At 42.7% G+C, this 21,226-nt stretch overlaps 1 protein-coding gene across 11 annotated transcripts in view; it reads right to left on the bottom strand.

Moving 5' to 3' along the window:
- WDFY4 (WDFY family member 4) overlaps positions 1-10,456 on the bottom strand; it is a 274,355-nt gene extending 263,899 nt beyond the window's left edge. For 4 of the 11 annotated variants that reach the window (XM_029932101.1, XM_029932103.1, XM_029932102.1 and 1 more), the window contains exon 1: positions 10,166-10,453. In XM_029932101.1, coding sequence (XP_029787961.1) covers positions 10,166-10,211 — 46 coding nt within the window. In that variant the 5' untranslated portion in view covers positions 10,212-10,453. Of the gene's footprint in view, positions 1-9,759; positions 10,054-10,165 lie in introns of those variants that run through there. The other 7 variants (XR_003905611.1, XM_029932110.1, XM_029932111.1 and 4 more) reach the window with 4 other exon arrangements.
- Positions 10,457-21,226: the final 10,770 nt, after the last annotated feature.

Here is a 21,226-nt window from a genome sequence, read left to right as displayed (position 1 = left end):
CCCTGATTGACAGGAAGTGGGCAGGTTACACCTGCCGGCCCTCAACACTTCCGTTTTCTGATTCCAATCCAAGCGCTCCTGGCTAGCACACACCTCTGCGGAACAGAATATAGGAAGTTGCCGTGTCCTGCAGGAGGGTCCCTGGTTCTCTATCTCACTATGCGCACTGACTTCCACATTGCCAAAAACGGCCAGGGAGCAGTTCCCCTGGCCAGATCCTCAAAGCTTAGCTGTATATGAGCTGTCACTGCCTGCACAAAGACATGGGCCAGAGACAGCACAAGTGACAAGAAGTTCAGCCCCCATGATCGGGAGCCGCTCCACTGTGGGTGCACATCTGTGGCTCGCTGCCCACTAAAACACAGGGAAGCGTTGTTTGAGTACAAATGGCCATAACTGAACGAGCATCTGCTGACAGTCCTCAACGTTCTCTAATCTTAGAAAACTTGTAAGGTAGGTGTGATTATTCCCATTACATAGACAAGGAAAGCAAGATGCAGAGAAATCAACTTTCAGAGAACATAGTTAACTTACCTGAAATCAAACTGCTAATAAGCATCAGAATCAAGGACAAACCCATACTTTTCTGACTTCATCCCCTTCCACCGATTCAGGCTGGCTTGACACAGTCATCAACAATGGTAAGAATATATCTTGGGGGTACCTTAGGCACTAGCTGGAAACTCTAGACGTTCCCCTGGCTGGACTTGCAAAGGTGTTGCTGATCCCTGGCCCACAGAGGTCTGGTGCCAGGTCTGCTGTGTGGTCCCAGCTCACAGAATAGGACCCTGTGATCTCACTGTCCCCACAGGTAAAAGCTGATCTCTGGGAACCACAAGGCCAATGGTTGATTAGCCTGGGCATGAGGTGGCCACCAGCTGGCCAGCCACTCCTGGGCTGCCACCAGCACCACGCCCAGCATTAAACACTCACCCTCCAGGCGAAGCCACCAGAACTGTGGCTCTCTACGGCTTTCTCTGTGTGGCGAGTTGTTTGGTTATTAAACATGAACAGGGTGGAACTGCCCCTGGCCCACACCCTGGACTTGAAAGCTCACACTCAGGGGTGCAGGGAGACTGGCAAGGAAACAGACAGCATGGGGTACGTGCTGGGCGGGGAGGCACCCAGCTGCGAGGCCCAGTGGAGGCTTGTGGCCCAGGCTGGAGAGGGTTGTGATGGTGTGAGACTTCTCAGAAAAGATGGTGCCCATGTTGAGCACTGAGAGAGGAGAAGTTAGTGCTCCAAAAGCCAAGCATTCCAGGTACCATGTGTGTTCGGGTAAGAGGGTAGAGATTCGAAGAGGCTGGAACACAGGGAACAAGGATGGGGAAGAGCATGTGTGGCAAAAGGAACGCCAGCAATGTCCTTGTCATGTTCCATGCAGTTATCCTGGGAGTCGCTGTGGAGTTCTCAGCAGAGAATGTTATGGACCATCTAATGTGACCCCCTGCTAGATGCTGGGCCTGCCCAGAGGGCTCAGTCCCTGCCCCCAGGTGCTCACAGCCTAAGGAAGGGGGTAGGTAAAGGCGTGCCACAATGCAATGCCTGCAATACACCCTTTAAAGCAGGAGCCCAGAGGAAAGCGTGCAGAGGAAAGAAACTGGTTATTTGGGGTGAGAAGGGGTAGGGTGAGGGTAGGAGATGGTAGAAGGGGTGTCACAGAAGCTGGGGCTTTGGAGAAGGAGGCTGAGGGGAGGAGAAATAAGCCTGTGGACAGGTTAGAGAGAACTGCTACCTGAGGAAGGACACACAAAGGGAGGGAGAGGTGATGTTGAACCACTCCAGGGGGGGGGGGGCAGGGGGAGGCGGGAAATGGGGTGGAAATCACATCACAGGGAAAGGCTCTCCAGACACTAAGCTGCCCCCATCCTATTCCTCATCTTCCAAATTCTTGGGAAGAGAGAAACCACCAGGGACTTTGCGGCATCCTTTACGTAAGGTTCAAAAGATGACATTTCCAAGGTTGGTTAGCTCACACAACCTTCTTGTTTAGCTTACTGAATTTCAAATATAATTTGGTTAGAAAATAAACACAAAAATCACTATTTAAACTTATAAACGTATGTGGAAGTATGCATTCCTGACTTGTGAGGAATTAAGCATCTCTGAAGTCTCATGGAATTAATTAATATATTAAAGAATTACAAAAAAAGCAAGAGCACAAATTGCCTACATCACCTGTAAAGAAACTTCCTAGTTTTCTTGGGCTCCCTGTCCTCTACCGTGCTGGGCAGATCTGAATCCAGAAAACTCTGCTTTTAGGCTAATGAGGAAAAGAGACATTTTCAGATGCAACTTTGTCCTTTGATGTTTTTTCACCAAAATGCAGAGGAAATGTGTTACTGGCAGCCAGGAAGCGGGGGCTCAGACCCCTCTGTGACTGACCTCCCCCCTGTAACATAAAGCACCTGGAATAATGCTCCTTCAGGGTCTGCCCACCAGTGAAAGTTTACTTTTCAAATTAGCTTCCTGTTCAGAGCCTTCACATTTCTCTTCTGAGACCCGGATATGTGTTTAATCAGAATTAGTCTCCTACAAGCTAGTGAATTTCTGGATCTGCCAGGAATAATTTCTTGCCTAGACCTAGTTCTTCTACATGCACAGGAAAGGGGGAAATGGCACTGGGAGGGTGAGCCCACTGCTGCTCCATCTCTCTCTCAGCCTTGCCATGGTAGGCCTCTCTGCCTCTGGTCTCCCCGATGTCTCCCAGTCACCCCAGAGTGTCTGACTGGGGAGCACAGCCCCATCAGGTCACTCCCTTGCTCAACTGTCTTTATTGGCTCCTCATGCTCTCAAGGAGTACTCTCAAGCTCCTGGCCCTCAGTGATATGGCCCAACATCCTTCCTTGCTGACTTCCCACCGCACTTCCAGTGAGGTCTGGCTAAATGAATTGTTCACTCAGCATCTGATCCTCTGCCTTTACTCCGGAGTCTCTCTCTGGGATGCCCCTCCCCAGCTCCACATAACCCAATCTCGCCACCTTCCAAACACAGCTCCTGGCTGCCTCCCTGGCCAGGCATCTCTGATGCCCCAACCAAAAAAGAACCCTCTTCTCTGCGACTTCCAAACTCCTGCCCCACCCCCCTCCAAGCCATCCTTTAATTAGAAAGGAGTCACTGCCAGAATGTGACAGCACTTTCCAGGTGTCAATGCTACATCCATACTACAAGATCTCATTTAGTAATTACACCCAGGTATTCCGGGTTATAATCATCTCCAGGGGCAGGTGGAAGGAGGACCCCAGGAGTGAAAGTCATTTGTGCACAGATACGGTGTGTGGACTCAAGCAGAAGAAAAGCGAGTACTTTGTAATTCCTAAATTTGTCAATACCTGTAATAACCGCGGCTCCCATCATTTTCTTCCTTGTGAGATCATTACTCTTGAACAGGCTTTACCTTTCTCATTCCTACGTTACCGCAATTCTAAGTTTCTATCACTTATAAAATGCCACAGTTGGGGCTCCTGGGTGGCTCAGTCGGTTAAGCCTCCGACTTCAGCTCAGGTCATGATCTCACATTGGTGAGTTCAAGCCCCGTGTCGGGCTCTGTGCTGACAGCTCAGAGCCTGGAGCCTGCTTCCAATTCTGTGTCTCCCTCTCTCTCTGCCCCTCCCCGCTCATGCTCTGTCTCTCTCTGTCTCAAAAATAAATTTAAAAACATTAAAAATTTTTAAAAATAAAATAAAATGCCACAATTATGTAATTACTTTGAGAGGGAGGCAATCATCACATTAAATACACAGGTCAAAATTGAGACTATTCAGACACTTCAAATTGTGTAAGGGAAGAAATATTTCTTGGAACCAAGGTGGTATTTTAGATGGGAGATTCTGAGAGAGACCCCTTGCCCCATACGGAAGCAGCGGACTCATTCTCGGAGTTACCTGCCCCCCATCCATTAACTTACAGAATTAAATGTTTCCTGGAGACAAGTATGTGAAAGGAGAAGCTAAAAATTACAAGACTCTGTATTCTGATTGCAGAGTATTGCCCCTGCTTTGTTTGTCCCCCACCCACCCTTTTCAACATCCGGACTTACGTCCATCCGATCTCCCAGCTCTCTTCTCCCTTCACCTTGTTCAAAGATGGTGGCAGTCCTTCCCCACCCCCACTGGAGCAGCTGCTGCGCATGCGCTGGGTGCACTGCAGAAAGTATGAGCCTCAGGCACCTATGGAGGAGGGAGATGACCGTCCCCTCAACCCCACCTCAGTAAGAGGCATGCATTCTTTGGGCAGAAACACAGAAAAAGAGCCCGGTCCTTAGTACAGGCATCACCCAGCCAGCTGCTTTCTGCACGTGGGGCCCCTCGCTCCTTGATCTGGTCCACACCCAAAGAGCCAGAGGAGGAAGCCCTTGGGCTCACTGTGGACGCTCCGACCTTACTAAGTCCTGATAGGCTCTGACCAACCTTATAGCACAGTTTCTTCATGTGTACATTCTTTTATTCATCTTTGCCTGCCTATCTATAGTTTGTGCCTGTCTTTTAAACTGCTATCCGAGTGCTGCTTGGGCAATTTTCTTCTTAGTATTAAGTTAAAAACACAAAAATCAACAAGTATTTCCCTTTTCTGCATACTATATTTAACACGGAAGCATATTTTACTTATAACTGATGTATAGACATTTTCATTGTACCAATCGCCCATCGTCATATCATAAACATAGTCTATGTTGCCTTTACCCTTAAATTATCCGTTTAATGACCAAGAATCACGCTCTTGATCGATTGCCAATAACTAACTCTCTCATTCCCTAATAATGGGACGACCTAGGCCCATTGCTAGAGGCAATCCTGAGATGAAAAGAATCCCCAGGCAATCTTTTTGTTTGCTGTGAATCATCTGCAAAGATGAATTCTCAAAAGAAGGATTAACCATTTGCCAAAGGGGAATAGCAGTTTTCACACTTCGGCCCAAAGTTCACTATTCCTTACCAGAAGTGTTTCCTCAGTTCACAGTGAGGGCAGTGCCTAATTCAAAGCGCAAGAGCTTTAAGTTTAAATCCCAGCTGAGTGTCTTGCTGTCTGAGAGGGAAGGACCTCCAAGCTTCCATTTTCTTTTTTGTTTTTTTTTTTAAATGTTTTTTAATTATTTTTGAGAGACAGAGAGAGACAGCATGAGCAGGGGAGGGTCAGAGAGAGAGAGACACAGAATCCGAAGATAGGCTCCAGGCTCTGAGCTAGCTGTCAGCACAGAGCCCAACGCGGGGCTCAAACTCACAAACTGTGAGATCATGACCTGAGCCGAAGCCGGACACTTAACCAATTGAGCCACCCAGGTGCCCCTGAGCTTCCATTTTCTCATCTGTAAAATGGGAGTAATGAAACTGATCTCATTTGAGGGAAATAAATAAGTTACTAATTCCAGTGCTCTGCCCAGTGTCTAGTTTACTGTATTTGCAGTAATCTATTCTTCTACTAGTAAATCTATTCTTCTTACCCTCCATACCTTCATTCTCCCTGCAACTCTCTGGGCCAAGTGGCTTTTCACTTCTCTAACTTCCACCCTTCTTGAACTGTGTTTCCCACAAAAACCTCTAGACATGGAACACAAAGTACCTCTGAAGGGTACTGCCCAGAAGAAATATGAAGCCAGTCACAAATTCAAGCCACATGTGTAATTTAAAATAGTCTTGGTAGCCACATTTAAAAAGTAAAAGTAAGGAGCGCCTGGTGGCTCAGTAGGTTAAGTGTCTGACTTCAGCTCAAATCGTGATCTCATAGTTTGTGAGTTCAAGCCCCATGTCAGGCTCTGTGCTGACAGCTTGGTGGGGCCTGGAGCCTGCTTCCAATTCTGTGTCTGCTCTCTCTCTGTCCCTCCCCCACTTGCACTCTGTTTCTCTCTCTCAAAAATAAAATAAACATTAAAAAAATGTTTTAAGTTAAAAAAATAAATGAAAATATATAAAAAGTAAAAGTAAAGAGCATAATTAAGCCATTTATTCAAATATACTTTTAAAATATACTTTATTTAACACAATATATCCAAAATATTATCATTTCAATATGCAACCAAAATTTTTAAGTATTAGATATTTCACATTTCTTTTTGTTATTTGTAACATCATTTATATCTGATGTACATTTTACACTTACAGCATATCTCAGTTTAGACTGGCCATATTTCAAATATGGCTAGAGCCTTCTATATTGGATTGCACAGATCTAGACTTAGAGACTTAAGCTTCTAACAGGTGTGCAGATGCTTCAAATGGGGCCATCATCCAAGGGCTTCGGAATGTTGCCTGGAAACATTTCAGGTGCAAAATGCCCAGGAATTTTGATGGTTTGCATAAGAAATGGAGATAACAAATGCAATCCCCACTTGTAAATTAATAAATAAACATAAATAAATAAATTTTTAAAAAGCTGTAGAGTGTGACTCAAGAACTCTGAGGGGCTTATCTTCCTTCTTTCCCTGCTGCACAAGATATCTCCCCTTGAACCCCCAGAAGGCCGAGCTGTCTTGCTTTTCAACTATGAAGGTCAAATGGGAACAGGGGGTGCCAACACTTCATTTCTCCACATGATGTCTAATACACATCTCCACTTGTATCTGTTCAAATCTATATTCTGGAGTAACCATCCTCTTGCAAACACGTTCCTTCTGCCCTTGACCTAGCTCAAGATGTGACAATTCCATTCTCCCTATTGCTCTGGAGTCATCTTCAACTTCTCTATCCCACACACTACACTTAAAACATCATCAAATCCCACACTCAAAAAGTATCTAGAACTCACCACTCTGACCACCTCTCATTATCTCTACTATCACTTTGGGGTGAGCCACCAAAACCTCTACCCTGAATTAGTACAAAGCCTTTTAACAGATAGTCTTGCTTGTTCCTTTCTTACCCATAAAACATCTGAAATGATTCTTCTTTAAAATGTGAGCATATATCAGCGAGTCAAAAATATGTATTTTTAGTGACAGTTAAAATAATATAAAAATATACACCACTTAGGAATAACTCTAGACAAAATATGCACTATATTATTAAAAATGTATAAAATTAAAAATATTTAATGTTTTTTATTTATTTTTGAGACAGAGAGACAGTGCAAGCGGGGGAGGGTCAGAGAGAGAGGGAGACACAGAATCTGAAGCAGGCTCCAGGCTCTGAACTATCAGCACAGAGCCTGACGCAGGGCTCGAATCCACAAACTGTGAGATCATGACCTGAACTGAAGCTGGATGTTTAACCAACTGAACCACCCAGGCACCCCGAGGTTATAAAATTTTATTCAAACATTTTAAAGAATATCTAAATAAATGAGGGTACAAACCATGTGCATGAATTGCAAGAGTCATTTTCATAAAGATATCATATCTCTCCAAATTGTATTTTCAATCAATCCTGAACATAGCTTTTATGTTAAATCTGATAAACTGTTTCTAAAATCATGTGAAGGAAGAATGTACCAAGAATGTCAAGACAGAATGGGAGAAGCAGAGAAAAATAACAGGATTCTTCTCAGATGTCAAAATTTGTTCTAAGCCTAGAGTTAATCATATCATAGAGCATTGGCAAAGGGATCAATAAATGGACAGAACAGAGCCCAGAAACAGACCTGCATATACATGACAACTTGATTTATAATGTAGATCAGTGGCTAAAGAATGGCTTTTTTAATTAGTAGACCTGAGACTCTTGATTATCCACATGGGAAAAACGAAACAAAATTTTAAAAATCATTTTTAGATGGGACAAAACACTTAAATATGAAAGGCAAAATTATAAAAAAAAATAATGTGAGAGTGATTTTATGACTTCACAGTGGAGGCAAATTTCTTAGAAAGCATATATGTATATCATAAAAGAACATATGGATAAATGAAGCCCATTTGAAATTAAACAATGTGGTCATTAATAGAAATTGCAAAGGATATATGGGGACAAGGCACAAACAATAGAAAAATATTTACAAGTTACAAGGCTTAATATCTGGACATGTATTAAATTATGGGAAACCAACAGGGTAAAGGACAGATGGCTCCAAGGAGAAATGGGCAGAAGTTTTGAGCACAAAACAGAATCCAGAATGGCCAGTACACATATGAAGAGATGCCCAACCTTAGCAATTCAGGAAATGCAAATGAAAAACATGGATATATTCTCATTTTCACTAGATTGGCAAAAATTTTAACTCCAACCGTATGAAATGTTGGTGAAGATGTGGAACAACAGAAACTCTAACATCTTGCTTATGGGTGTGTAAAATGATGCAATTGGCTTAGAAAGCATTTGGTGTCACCCAGCAGGGGTGAAGGTCTGTAAACTCCATGACCCACCAATTCTACTTTTAGGGGACATACCTGCGGGAATCCTTGCACACATACTCTGGAATCTACGCAATATACAAGGAGAGCCCTGGAAGTACATACAGATGCTGAGCACCTAGCAGCCTACAATAGAAAAACAAAACCAAAAACCTAAAAAAAAATCCCAACTGCCCATCAGCATTAACTCGGGGAAGTATACTGAGATATATTTATATACAGCAACATTATACAACAAGCAGTAAACATGAGTGAGTCAGAGGCACATGCAACAGTACGATTCCTGAAACAACGTTGGGAGCAAACGAAGCAAGTCTTAAAAAAATATTTAATTCCTATTTACAAAGTTTAAAAACATGCAAAACTAACACTTATTTAGCAATTTAAATATATGAAGGAAAACTATAGAGAAAAGCAAGAGAATGATAAGCCCTGAACTCTGGGAAGCCATGTTCTGTGATAAGAGAAAGGACAGGCCTCTGAAGGACCTCAAAGATGCTGATGGTTTTTTTTAATTTTAAGTCTATTTATTTACTTTGAGACAGAGAGAGAGAGAGAGAGAGGGCATGCAGGGAAAGGCAGAGGGAGGGAGAGAACAAATCCCAAGCAGGCTCTGCATAGTCAGTGCAGAGCCCCATATGGGGCCTGAACCCACAAACAGCGAGATCATGACCTGAGCTGAAATCAAGAGTTGGACACTTATCTGACTGAGCCACCTAGGCGCCCCTGATGCTGATGATCTTTGAAGAACTCTCGTAGGTGACACTTCTTATATCCTATACACTGTCTCTAAATTTTCATTTCTATAAACTTAACATTTAGAGGGGGTATAGCCCAGGACCTCACACTGAACAGTTAGGCCCTCCTCACCTCTCTGGCTGGGTCTCCCGCCCTGCCCCCCACCACTCTCTGCCCCACTGGCCTCCACCAGGCCCCCTGCACTGCACCTTGACATACATTCTCCATTCCCCTGCCAAGTATATTTCTCAAAAACCACAGGGCTCAGACTCTCCCTTCCTTCAGGCCTCCACCCAAAAGGCATGCACATTACAGGCCTCCTGACCCCCTCCTTCCAGCCCTCTGCATTCCATCCCCCTTCAGCCCATCATACCAAGCACAACCGGCCCTGTCCACTGGCCCTGACGCCTTTAACGGTGCTTGCTAGGAAGTGGCTCTCAATAAGTACTTCTCGAAATTTCTCAAATAATTAAATGGATGATTATGCAGAAAATCATGGCAGCATCGACGTTTCCTTGGGAGGAGTAACACATGAAACCCTTAGCTGCTGGACTAGCTCCTCCTGGCTTCACAGATGCTGGGACAAAGGATTGGTTCATATCAGGTATGGTTTCAAGAGGAGAGAAAAGCAAATGCTCTGCGAGCCAGGGGGTCCCGCTGAATCAGCAAATGTTGGTGTTTCTAAGGTTTGATATGGTAATTCACATAAGGCAAGGGAGGCCCAAAGAGGCACCTACTTACCAGACCCCCGGGGAGTGACCACAGGACAAGGACAAAGCTAGCTCTCTGAGGGGCCAGGCTGAAACGGCCCACACTGTTCAGCACCCTTCAGAGGTCCACGCAGGGAGCCGGGCTGAGGAGTCTCACCGTCAGCCCCCCTTCTCCATCCCTGGGAATTAGCACAGACAGGCTTGCATCCAGCCTCCCCCTGGTGTGGCGAGTCACCTTCCTTAGCAGAACCGTGAGAGGGGGTTTGACTGAGGTAGGAGGATGAGGAACAGAGCTGGAGCCCAACCCAGCTCCACACACTCCAACGGGGACAGACACCCCAGTGGATCCCGGCATCAGAGTGGCCCTGCACTGCCCCGCCCCTGCCCCCCCACCCCACCCACACACACACACACACACTTCCTGCTCATCAGCTCACCTCTTCTCCCACATCCACAAACCCAGATCAGGTCTGGTGGTCCCATGTGTTCCAATGCTCAGCTTTTCAAGAGGCAGCCGGTAGGCCCCACCCTGACCGACAGGACCTCCATGCCTGGCCCTGGGTGGCCAAGAGCAAGGTGACCTACCCAGAGGCGTGGTGGTCAGGGCCTGCAGATGTCAAGAGGCACAGGTGCCCCGGTACCGGGCCACAGCACCTCAGGCCTGGGAGAAGAGGGCTCGGCCAGCATTGTTAGTCTCCCACAACGTTTCAGTATGAATCACTCGAGCTGCGTTTCTGCTCATTTCCTGGAGAAAGCAGAAGTGGAGAGTCAGCAGATGCCTGCTCTCCCCATTACCCAGACAGGGACAGAACTGCCTGGGTTCTAGTGGGTGACTTGCACCCTGAAGGGGACTGAGGGGCCCCTCAGGGGACTATGCTCAGTGGTCAAGCCGTGCTGGCCACAGCCAGGGGCAAAGAGGAACAGCTAATAAATAGTGGCTGCAGAATTTAGCCTTGAGCTATTTGGCTGGACTTTCCTGTTTTCCTTGATTCCACCTATCCTCTCTGAGCTTTTGTAAAATACAGAGAATAATGGAGTTTAGGTGAATTTAGTTAGAGATGTGTTGAAAGTGCAGCTATGGACAGTGCATGGGTTCATCAGCCTCCTCTTCTCACTGGGATTTCTTCCTCTTCCAACCTCAGTCCTAAGTTTTACCACTGATCAAGGGAGTCCTTTAAGGTCAGATGGCCAACTATCGGTGACACTGAAGTAATGATGAAAGAACAGGGTTTTTTTTTTATCAAAATAAAAATTTAAATAATAGGATGAAGCTCTCTGAAACTCAGCATCAATGCTCTGTTTCCTTGGGGTGCCTGGGTCCGACTCTTGGTTTTGGCTAAGGTCACGATCTCTCAGTTCATGGGTTCAAGCCTCACGTCAGACTCTGTACGGACAGCATGGAGCCTGCTGGGAGCTCTCTCTCACTCCTCTTTCTGCCCTTTCTCTGCCCACATTCTCTCTCTCTCAAAATAAATATAAATTTCAAGAAAACATTCTCTTTCCTGTAGGCATATTAGATTGAGCCATTTCACATCATCTATCCATAACGTCCCCCATGTAGCATCGCCGGTGTGTCCATTCAAACACAGCACCTCCCCGTGTCACATGAGCAGGAGCAGTGGCTCGCGTGGATACCTGATCCCTTAAAAGCTAGCTCATCACCTCTTCCTAGTTCACAGCCAACTGATCTTTTGTAAGTAACTATGGACAAGAGGAAACATCCTTTGCTAAGGGAAGCAAAACGGCCCTGAGATTGGTTCAAAAATGTAAACACAGTTATGACAAAGCCTCAACTCTTGCCAGCCCAGACTTGACAGTAGACAGCAGCCAAAATCGGGGACGTGTCCAGTTGCAGACCCAGGCATCACATCCCCACTGTCCCCAGGCCCGTTCCCTATCAGGAGGGAGTGGTCCCAGCATCCTTGCTTGAGCTTTTGTTTCTCATCCTGTCCGTGGGTACCCAGAAAGCTACACTGGAAGCTGGAAGCCTGGAAACACAGTGGGGGCACCTTGGGTCACCCCAAGACACCCAACAGTGTGTGCAACAGCACAAGATTCATCTTGTGAGGCCAGAATGGGCTCCAATTTTTTTTAAAGCAACAGCTTACAATCAACGGTTATACTATTTCCAAGATCCGTGATGCTATATAGTGTGCACCATTCTGGGCAAAGAAATGTTAATTTTCTTGGCAGCTGGGACAAGATCCTTCCCTAGAGAAAGACCTGCTTTTGGTGACTAAAGATGATAGGTTGTCAGAGGCTGGGCTCCTGGGTTGAAAATCTCAAGTGATGTTTTGACTACTACTCAAAGACAATTACCATCTTTAAGTCATTTCTTATTTGTGGCATGGAACTACCGTGATGTCATAAGGAACAAGTCAAGTAATATTTGCAAGTGACTCTTTAAACACTAGAAAGAGCTTTACAAGTGTGAATTGTTATTATTGAAAAACTTGCCCATGCTCGGACATTGAAGGAGCCAGGGCAGCTATGAACTGCTCATGTAAGTGTGCATTTTTGTTGAAGGGAAATGTGAGGTTCTGTGATTTTTTTTAAATATCCAAAAATAACAATTCTACTTCTGCTTCCATTTATGACAATGTAACTTACAGAACATACCCTCCCATTGAAAGTAACTCTAAATATATAAGATGACTGTTTTTATGTTTTGAATAGCAGGCAGAACAAGACTACAGTCCTTGAGATAAGAAAACACAATAGGGGAGCCCCACCGTTGCCCTGGCTTTCTTCCTATGGCTACTTCCTGACAAGATGCAGGCAAGCAGAGGCCCAGGAGGCAGTAATCTCCCTGAACTAAAAATGTGTCAGAGTATAAAAGCTGCAATTTTCATGGCAGAGTTCTGAGAAGAATGTGTTTTGTGGGAACTCACTGTGTATGTCCTTGGCCGAGGCTTGCCCTTGCATGTGCGGGGTGAGACTCCAAAAGACCTAGCAGAGATCACCTGCCCCGGCGCTGAGACCCGATGGAGGTAACGGAGATTGGGCAGTGCTGTGAATGTAAGAGTTACACCCCATCCAGGCTGGAAGGACCTCACTGAGCATCTTGTGAATTCACTTCACACTCCAGAAAGGCTACCCAGAAAAGTAACACACAAGAGTAGGAGCCACGAAGTAGGGACAAGCTCAAAAGTGAAATAGAAAATCCCTGAGCAGTCTGAGTGGTTCAGTTCGTTAAGCATCCGACTCATGATTTCGGCTAGGGTCATGATCTCACAGTTATGAGATCGAGGCCAGCATCTGGCTCTGCACTAAGCATGGAGCCTGCTTAAAATTCTCTCTCTTTCTCTCTCCTTCTCTCTGCTCCTCTCTCCTACTTGTGCTCTCTCTTAAAAAAAGAAAAAAAGAAAGAAATGGAAATAGAAATTTAAAAAATCCTAACAAATGGTAAAAGCAAGCCTGGAAGAACCAGAAAGAGATTCTAGTAATTAAACTGCCAACCAGACTAAAACACATCATCTTTTGGTGGAAGGAAACAATGCAGTATCCCTTTAATATAACATTTACATTCTCTAGCATACAACTAAAATTAGTAGAAATCTGGAGAAACAGAAAAACGTGACCTATTACAAAAAAAAAAATAACTATCAATAGGAACAGTCCTCAAGATGAACCTAATGTTCCTTGGAAAGAAGGTTAAGCATCCAACTCTTGGTTTCAGCTCAGGTCATGATCTCATGGTTCATGAGGTCAAGCCCCACATCAGGCTCTGCAGAGAGCATGGAGTCTACTTTGGATTCTCTCTCTCTCCCTCTTTCTCTCTCTCTCTCTACCCCCTCTCTCCCTTTCTCTCTTTCTCTTCCTCGCTTTCAAAATAGATAAATAAACATTAAAAAAAATTCTTAGAAGAGAGCACAGGCAGTAAGGTCTCTGACACTGGCCATAGTAACATTTTTCTAGATATGTCTCCTGAGGCAAAGGAAATAAAAGTAAAAATAAACTATTGGGAGCTTCTACACAGCAAAGGAAACAATCAACAAAACTAAAAGGCAACCTACTGAATGGAAGGAGATATTTGCAAATGACATATCCAATAAAGGTTTACTACTCAAAATATATAAAGAACTTACACAAATCAAGACCCAAAAAACAAATAATCCAATTAAAAATGGACAGAAGAAATGAACAGACATTTCTCCAATGACATTCATATGGCCAACAGATACATAAAAGGTTCTCAGCATTCCTAATCATCAGGGAAATGCAAATCAAAACTACAATGAGCTATCACCTCATGTCTGTCAGAATAGCTAAAATAAAAAACACAATAAACAGCAAGTGTGGCGAGGATGTGGAGAAAAAAGAACTTTCTTGCACTACTGGTGGGAATGCAAATGGATGCAGCCACTGTGGAAAACAGCATGGAGATTCCTCAAAAAGTTAAAAAGAGCCTGGACCTAGTAATCATGCTACTGGGCATTTAACCAAAAAATACAAAAACACTAATTCAAAGGGATACATGTACCCCTATGTGTATAGCAGCATTATTGACAATAGCCAAATATGGAAGCAGCCCAAGTATTCATCGGTAGATGAATGGATAAAGAAGATGTGGTATATATATATAAACACACACACACACACACACACACACACACACACACACACACACATATATACACACACAATGAAATATCATTCAGCCATAACTGTGGGAAATGAGCTAGGAATCTCCTGAGCTTGCACCAATGGGTTAATGAGGCAGAAAGAAATAGAAAGCCACAGGGTGAACACATCCAAGATTAGGTAAACAAGATTAAATAATCAGGGCAAAGGCTCCCAGTAGAGGGCAAAGATATAGGAATAGAAAAGCCTCAGGTTCAAAGCATCAAAAATGAGGTAAACAAGATTAGGTAAACAGGGCAAAGTGCCCCCAGCATAGAACAAATGTATAGGTATAGGAAACCTCAGGATGAAAGCCTTCAAGAATAGTAAACAAGATTAGGTATTCAGGGCGGAAACACTACCCCCCCCCCCCAACTTAGTACAATAGCAGAAAGCTGCTTTCACAGGAAGGAAGGCTCAAAATAGGTAAACAGGTAAACGGGGCTGTAGACCACAGTGGGTGAAGTTGCCCAGAGCAGAGCTGATTAGCAGAGGGACGGTGCCTGGTTGACCCTGAGGCAGCAGGCTCTGTGTCTTGTCCCCTAAGCAAGCTAAGATAAACAGACACCGTTCCATTATGCCTGCTGTAAACAAGCATCTGTTTTGTATGGACCCAAACCCCTAACACTGCTTATCTTCAAAACCCCCTTCCCCTTACACCCATGAGTTCATGTTCACGCGTTCATTGTCTCTTTGTCCATGTCCATCACTCTTGTATGACTTCTGATCCTAATAAAAACAGAGCAAGGACCCTTCCTCGGGGCTCTTGTCTCCTCCTGGACATTAGCCTCTCTCGCATTTTAATCCTGCATCTGCTCTCTTGCTGGACAAGAGAGAACTCCAGACCTAGAGTCTATGACACATAACAAAGAATGAAATCTTGCCATTTCCAATGACATAGATGAAGCTAGACAGTATAATGCTAAGTGAAATAAGTCAATCAGAGAAAGACAAATATCGTATGATTTCACTCCTATGTGGAATTTAAGAAACAAAACAAGCAAAAGAAAAAAGAAAGAGACAAGTCAAGAAACAGACTGTTATTTTAAAAAATATTTAATGTTTTTATTTATTTCTGAGAGACAGAATGCAAGCAGGGAAGGGCAGAGAGAGAGGGAAACACAGAATCTGAAGCAGGATCCCGATTCTGAGCTGTCTGCACAGAGACTGATGTGGGGCTTGAACTCACAAACCACGAGATCATGACCTGAGCCAAAGTCTGACTTTTAGCACACTAAGCCACCCAGGCGCCCCCAAGAAGCAGACTCTTAGCTATAAAGAATGAACTGATTACTTAACAGAGTGGAGGTGGGCAAGAGGATGGGAGAAATAGATGATGGGGATTAGGGAGCGCACTTGTCCTGATGAGCACTGGATGATGTAAGGAATTATTGAATCACTATATTGTACACATGAAACTAATAGACTACTATATGCATTAAATAATAAAATAAAATAAGAGGACAAAAAATGTAAATTTTAGAACCAGAAGTATATTTGAAATGAAAATTTTACTGATGGCCAAGAGCAGAATAATAGTTGCAAAAGAAAAAAAATTAATGAACTTGAAGACCAATCTATAAAATTATTCAATCTGAAAGAGAGAGGAGAAAATATTAAAGAAAAATAAACATGCACTCAGTTGCCTTTGGGATACTATTAAATCGTATAATATATGTGTAATTGAAGTCCCAGAGGGAAAGAAAGGGAGAAAAGAGAGTAGTAAAAATATTTGAAGAAATGTTTGAAATTTCCCGTTTATTGAAAAGTAGAAAATTGTGGGTACAAGAAGCTTAGTAAACCCAAGCACAATACAGCAGAAAGAAAAACCACACTTAGGTATGTTGTAGTCAGACTTCTAATGATAGAAAACAAAAAAAATTATCTTGGGGTGTCTGGGGTGCTTTGTCAGCTAAGCGTCCAACTCTTGATTCAGCTCAAGTCTTGATCAGGATCTTGAGTTCAAGCCCCACGTTGGGCTCCATGTTGGGGGTGGAGCTTACTGAAAAAAAAAAAAAGATTATCTTAAAAATTCCATTTAGGGGAACACAACTTCAGGCAGATGTTTTGTCAGGAAAAAAAATGGAAATCATAAGACATTGGAAAAATATCTTTAGAGTGTTAAAAAGAACAGCAATTCTTAACTTGTTACTCTTGAGTTAATGAAATCCTTGAAAAAATGAGGACAAAATAAAGCTATTTTCAGATTACTGACACCTGAAATCACTCATCTCCAGAAGACTTGTACTACAAGAAATTCTTTTGTTTTAAGGCTTATTTTACATTTGAGAGAGAGTGTGTGTGTGTATGTGAGCAGGGGAGAGGCAGAAAGAGAGGGACAGAGGATCCAAAAAAGGCTCTGTGCTGACAGCAGAGACCCTGGTGTGGGACCCGAACTCACAAATTGTGAGATTGTGACCTGAGCCGAAATTGGATGCTTAACCAACTGAGCCACCCAGATGCTCCTACAAGAAATTCTAAAGGAAGTTTTTGAGGCTGAAGGGAAAAGATACCCAATGGAAATGTGGGTCTACAGAAAGGAAAGGAAAACACTAGTAATGGCAAATCAAACTATTTCTTGTCTTAATTTTTTTAAAACCTTAGGACTGTTCAAGACAAAAAAAAAATGTGACACTGTACTTTGGAGTTTATACTACACGTACATGAAATATATGGCCGCAATCCCACAAAAGATGATGGTGTTGAATGGGAACACACTGTGGCAAGCTTCTCACATTGTACATGACATAGTGTTTTATTAACTCTGAGTAAGAACAAAATTCAGGAGCCATATTTTAGTGATAGCTCTGTGACAAAGATACCAGGAAAGTCAATGTTCAGTTCTAATCAAGAAACACACTGGGCGTCTATTCTGTGCCGGATCCCAGTTAGACTCTGGAGAAACAGATGAGTGAGCAAAGCTTCTGTTAAGATTATTTCCTACCACACTTATTCAAGTAGGTGGGTGATTCTCCCTCAGACTGTGATTCCGGAACACAAGTACCTTGTCCTTGAAAGCCTTGTCATCTGCATCTGATCCGCAGAACAGGAAAGATGGACAAAGCACATCTCCACTCACAAAAGCCCAGCCTGTGAGTGGCATGCACCCCTTGGACTCGAATTCTGTTGTCATTTCATGGCTGTAGCTAATGGGGAGGAAGGCTGGGAGGTACAGTTCAGCCATGTGCCGGCCTTAATCCTGTTATGAGGAGAGCATGCATTTTGGTAGGCTATCAGTCTCTACCCTACTCTCTTGAAAGAGCTTATGATTGACACACACCTAGGAAATAAACAAAAAAGTTGATAATATTTTCCTGATTTCTAAAATAAGTTATGTTAATTTTACACATCATGCAAAAATGTACAAAGAATACAGAATAAAATTAAAATCATTAATATCCTAAGTACTATAACCAGTGAAGCAATAACCCATGTGAGATAACATTTCATTTTTCCTGTGCTTACCAAAATATATTTCTTTTGTCTTAATTTTTTTCTTAACAAATTTAAAATCATGCCATAAATCCTGCTTCATTACATGTTGAGGGTTTTTTTTTCACTTAATTAATCATAAATACTTTCCTATTTCATTATTACAGTGCATTTTTTTACATGAAATTGGAACCAAGAGAATGAAGTCTGTTTATATAACAATGGGACTTTTTTCTAAACCTGAAGAGAAAGCCACGTCCCTACATTTTCACATTCCCTGTGAGGATTATGATAAACTCCAGAAAAAGAGAGGAAATCCACAGGCAGAATGTACTTTCTTGGAGGCGGAGGACATGAGTTCTGGTGGAATTGGGAAATGACTCCACCAGGCACCTGGAGCCTGAAGGAGTAATTATGAAGGCTGTTGGTGACAGGGCATTGGAATGCTGTAGATGGTCAAATACATTTTTTACTTTGCAGAAGCACTGGGAGGTAGAACGGACAACTCCACGTTGGCATGTTGACATCACACTCAGCAGGAGCCCACTGAGAAGGTAAAGAAGAGCCAGAAGCTATCATTCAGTCAAACTTGAGCCATTCAAACCACTTCAACCAGCATGGTGATTTGCCAGGACAGATCCTAAGCTGGGCTCTGAGGGCACAGATAATAGATAAGAATGCCTTCCTCAAGGAGCGTTAAACCCAGAACAAGTCCTTTAGGCTTAGCTCATATATCTTTGGTGGATGAGAACATGCAGGCATCCCTAAGGATGTGAGCTTCAGTAAGGCACTAGTCAAAACCCTGTATGATCTCTACTTCCATTTATCTCACTGCCGTCGCCTCAACATCACCATATGCCTGGCACTGTGCAAGATGCCTGGGGTGAAAAGTTCCAGTCTGTTTCTGGGAAACGCATAGACATCACACACCCAATGCATAGCCACACACCTGTCATGCCCAAACGGTTTTATTTTAGGGAAGTAGGATTAAAGAGCGGAAACTTCAGTTTAACACTGAGTGCCTTTATGCTCTCTCACCACTGATGCAGCATTGACAGAAATTAGGTCCTCCCTAAAGAGGCTCAGCTTTGGGGGAGATCTCATGAGACCGGAGAGGATATCAGTGAGGAGCAGGCTTAGTGGGGGGATGGAGTGAGGTTTCTGGCAATAAGAAAAAAGATACATGGGAAACAGAACCTTCTCAAGAAATGATACTGGAACAATGTGGATATCCATGATGAAAATAAATCACTTTTAACTCCTACTTCAAAACATATACAAGAAAGGAAGGAAGGAAGGAAGGAAGGAAGGAAGGAAGGAAGGAAGGAAGGAAGGAAGACAAAAGAAACAAAAGCAAACAAAAGAAAGAAAGAAAAAAATGAAATAAACAAAAACAAAAAAAACCCACAAAGTGTCTTAGACTGAAATAGCTAATGCTATAATGCTCTTAAGAGAAAACTTTATTAAAAAGTATCTATGAGCCCTGGGAGTAGGAAAAGCTTTCTTGGGCAGGTCACAGAAAACAGTAACTACAAAAGAAAAGATAGAGAAATTAGACTTCATCAAAATTAAAAAGTTCTATTTTTTATAGTTTATTTTCTTATTTTGAGAAAGGAAAGGGAGAGAGAGAGGGAGAGAGAATGAGACCAGGGGAGGGACAGAGAGAGAGGAAGAGAGAATCCCAAGCAGGCTCCACACTGTCAGCACAGAGGCCAATGATGGGTTTGAACTCATGACCGTGAGATCATGACCCGGCTGCTTAAGTAACTGAGCCATCCAGGTGGCCCCAAATTAAACACTTCTTTTAATCTAAAGGCATTGTTATAAAATGAAAAGGCAAGCCATAGGCTGGGATAAAATATTCACAAAGCATATATCTGATCAAGGAAGGATCCAGAACATATAAAGAACTCCAACAAATCAAGAATTAAAAATATAAAACCCAATAAAATAATGTCCAAAAAAATGTTTAATATATAAAATATATAGGTATATGCATATATATATACACATAAATATATACAAATGGCCAAAAAATGCTCAATATTATTACTTATCAAATAAGTAGAAATTAAAATCACACTGAGTTGCCTTAGTAAACCTGCTACAATGGCTAAAAGAGATTAATAACACCAGATAGAGAGGATTTGGAGGAAGAGGCATACCCCTATATTGCTGGTAGGAATGTATAATAATACAACTATTTTTGTAAACAGTTTAACAGTTTTTTACAAAGTTAAACATACACTTATGTGACTCAGCAATGCATTTCTACCTACTTACCAGAGATAAATAAGAACACATGTCCACACAAAATCATGCATGAATATTCATAACAGCTTTATGTATGATAGCTAAAGACCAGAAATAACCCAAATGCCCACCAACTGGATAATGAGTAAACAAATCATGGTATATTTGTATAATAGAATTCTACTCAACAATAAAAAGATCTAACTATCAATACCCCCTTCAACACAGATGAATCTCACCGGCATTACTGACTGAATGGAGCTGCACACAAAAAGTACATTCTGTGATCCTTATATAAAAAATAACCTATGCTAAAAGAAAATTAGAGCATCGATTGCCTCTGGGAATGAGGTATTGACTAGAAAGAGGCCCAAAGGAACTTCTGAAGTGATGGGAATATTTTATGTTTTGATATTTGACCTACACAAGTGGAGTGTTTTTATTTATTTTTTAGCTTTTTTAATGTTTATTTTTATGAGAGAGAGACAGAGACAGAGACAGAGCATGAGCAGGAGAGGGGCACAGAGAGAGGAAGACTCAGAATCTGAAGCAGGCTCCAGGCTCTGAGCTGTCAGCACAGAGCCCGATGTGTGGCTCAAATCCACAAACCTCAAGACCATGACCCAAGCTGAAGTTGGCCACTCAACTGACTGAGCCAACCAAATGTCCCAAGCATTTTTTAAATATACATAAAAAAATATGCATATGGGGTGCCTGGGTGGCTCAGTCGTTTGAGTGTCCGACTTTGGCTCAGGTCATGATCTCGCGGTTCATGTCAGCTGCGCTGACAGCTCAGAGCCTGGAGCCTGCTTCGAATTCTGTGTCTCTCTCTCTCTCTGCCCCTCCCCTGATCACACTGTCTCTCTCTGTCTCTCAAAAATAAATAAATGTTTAAAAAAATTTTTTTAATATGCATACATAAAATGTTACATGAAAAAACTATAAAAATAATTAAATAGGCAATAAGATATAAATGAACAAAAAATGGCAAAATGTTGATCAAGGCTGAAGTTGAACCATGGGTACATGGGTTCATTATATTACTTTATTTATGTCTATTCAAATATTTTCCATAATAAAACTTTTTTAGAAAAAAAAGAAAGCAAGAAGAGAAGACTAGCTATACCACAAATCAAAATATACTCTAAGTCTTCTATCATGGAAATAATGTTCTTGTAGATAAATAGAGG

The sequence above is a fragment of the Suricata suricatta genome, chromosome 2 (genome assembly GCF_006229205.1).
Source record: "Suricata suricatta isolate VVHF042 chromosome 2, meerkat_22Aug2017_6uvM2_HiC, whole genome shotgun sequence".
NCBI lineage: Eukaryota > Metazoa > Chordata > Mammalia > Carnivora > Herpestidae > Suricata > Suricata suricatta.
The sequence above is the reverse complement of the archived record's forward strand: the minus strand, read 5'-3'. Positions and strand labels throughout refer to the sequence as shown.